Below are 2,500 nucleotides of genomic sequence, written 5' to 3'. Positions count from 1 at the left end.
GGCTGATGGGGATCCAACTGAGTCAATAAATCTATTAAATGATGACATTATTAATTGTTGTCACTTAGTAATGGATGACATGTAACCTGAAACCTTTCCAGAGACGATCTGTGGTGTTAAATGATTGTTTGTTTTTATAAAATATAACTTCTCTTCTGTTTAAAACACATGTTGAGACTCAGTTTGGTCCTGAGACGGACGAACAGCCAGATAATAAAGAACAAAGAACGTTTTCAAAAATACAAACATGTCAGATATTCACATAAATAAATGTTTATTGACAAAAATATAATACAAAAAATTTAATTTCTTCTTTCTGTTCATTTATCAGGATGATGTTTTGTTTGATTTTGAGTCTGAAACAACAGATTATTAATAAATGTTCAGTTTTTCTTGTAATCAGGACTTCAGGGTTAGAAACTGATCAAACTCTGTCATCTCCTTCAGTCTCTGAGTCTTTGAGACAAACTGAACAAAGACCCAAAGAAAAACAGATCCAGGACCAGTTCGATGATCGAGTGTCAGAGACGCCACAACAGTCGGAAACATCCACGGTCTGGATCTCCTGCCACATGGCAGCAGATACTTGTATATCTGTTGTCAGATGGGAGCAGGGTGAACAGACTATGGCTGATGTCTGTTAGAACCTTTGAGCCGGTTCTGAAGCCCAGAGTGTTTAGTGTCCAATCAGCTTCATGGTGAGATTGTGTTGAATCCTGAGCTGAAGTCAACAAACATCCTGATGCAGCTGTTCTGTTCCTCCAGCTGTGTGCAGACTGAGTGGAGGGCAGTGGACATGACATCCTCTGTGGATCTGTTGGTTCTGAAGCGAAACACTCCCTCGAGTCTTTGTTTACTCTGTGTTGACTTTTAGTAGTTTCTTTTTCTGTCTCTCTCTTCAGTTCGGTTCTGATTTGTTCTTAATGTCTTTGCATTTGATGCTCAACATCAGTCAGCTGTGTGCTGCAACATGAGCTTGTTTGTGTGTTGTTTTCTGTTTCCACGTGTTGTTGTCTGTATTTACAGGTGTTGTTGTTATTTGCAGGTGTGTTGTTGTTATTTACAGGTGTGTTGTTGTTATTTACAGGTGTGCATGTCGTTCATGCTCTCGCAGCGCCTGCAGCGGACGTAGCAGCACCAGACGAACTTGCACTCGCAGCGCTGGACGTGTCTCACCACGTGTGTGTTGTATCCTCGGCCGCAGCACAGCAGGTTGCAGCCGTCCGGCCCGGTGGACGTCCGGTTGCAGCGGCGTCCTCTGGTCCCGGCGATGCCCCGTCGCTGGTCTTCCAGGCAGTAGTTTGGAGACTTGTTGAAGAAGATGAGCTGCTGTTTGTCGACGGGGAGGCGACGCTGATCCTTTTTCCTCGTCTTCCTCCTCGAGCGGTCCGACACCTGAACGCTGTGCTCGTACTTGTCCTTCAGGTACGCACCGACATGCTCAAACGCCGCCATTGTCCTCCAACATGTCTTCACGGCACAGGAGCCAGAGACGCCATGACAACGACAGTGTGTGGACATCGTCCTGTGGATCGCCTGAATGACAGAGTGAAAACATGAAGGCATACTTAGTTACTTCTGTGTACTTTGAGTAACTATGACACAGTTGTTTTGTAAAAATAAAGATTTGATGATTGTCTCCGTGTGGTTCTCACCTGGCGTCCGACCTCACTGTTGTGCTGGTTCATGGTGCTCAGCGTGTACACTCCTCTGGTTGTCGACGTGTTTTTGACACCGTTGTCGATGAACTTGCGGCTGAACCAGGTCCCGTACTGGATGTGGTCTGAGCAGCCTCCCCAGTGCCAGCCCTCCGCCGCCGAGCCACTGCCCTGCAGCCGGCCATCACAGCCACACTCCGTCATGTTGCCCTGGCTGCAGGAGCGCGTCACAGCGTGGACCAGCCCTGCTGCCATCACCGCGTAGATAAATGCTGTTTCTTTGGTTCCTACAGCAAGAGAGAGGGTCAGATGACATCATAAGTCTAGATTCAAGATCATCTTAACAATGGTAAACTACTCCAGTACAAGTTGAAGTCCTGCACGTTCAAAGACCAACAAGTCCTGAGCAAAGACCACTGAGGCCCATGTCAAGTTCTAAGTCCACCAAGTTCTAAGTCCAACAAGTTCCAAGTCAAGTCCACCAAGTTCTAAGTCCAACAAGTTCCAAGTCAAGTCCAACAAGTTCTAAGTGCAACAAGTTCCAAGTCCAACAAGTTCCAAGTCAAGTCCAACAAGTTCTGAGTGCAACAAGTTCCAAGTCCAACAAGTTCTAAGTCCAACAAGTTCCAAGTCAAGTCCAACAAGTTCTAAGTCCAACAAGTTCCACGTTCTAAGTCCAACAAGTTCCAAGTCAAGTCCAACAAGTTCTAAGTCCAACAAGTTCCCAGTCAAGTCCAACAAGTTCTAAGTCCAACAAGTTCCAAGTCAAGTCCAACAAGTTCTAAGTCCAACAAGTTCCAAGTCAAGTCCAACAAGTTCTAAGTCCAACAAGTTCCAAGTCA

The 2,500-nt window shown here is 45.8% G+C and overlaps 1 protein-coding gene across 1 annotated transcript in view; it reads right to left on the bottom strand.

The window, feature by feature from the left end:
* Nucleotides 1–1,077: 1,077 nt before the first annotated feature.
* wnt16 (wingless-type MMTV integration site family, member 16) overlaps nucleotides 1,078–2,500 on the bottom strand; it is a 5,553-nt gene continuing 4,130 nt past the window's right edge. The window contains exons 3-4 of the mRNA XM_073480747.1: nucleotides 1,656–1,945; nucleotides 1,078–1,536 (exon numbers count right to left, since the gene is read on the bottom strand). Of these exons, the coding sequence (XP_073336848.1) occupies nucleotides 1,078–1,536; nucleotides 1,656–1,945 (749 nt within the window). The remainder of the gene's footprint in view (nucleotides 1,537–1,655; nucleotides 1,946–2,500) is intronic.

The sequence above is a fragment of the Pagrus major genome, chromosome 14 (genome assembly GCF_040436345.1).
Source record: "Pagrus major chromosome 14, Pma_NU_1.0".
In the NCBI taxonomy this organism is placed as follows: Eukaryota; Metazoa; Chordata; class Actinopteri; order Spariformes; family Sparidae; genus Pagrus; species Pagrus major.
This window is presented reverse-complemented; position numbering and strand designations above follow the sequence as displayed.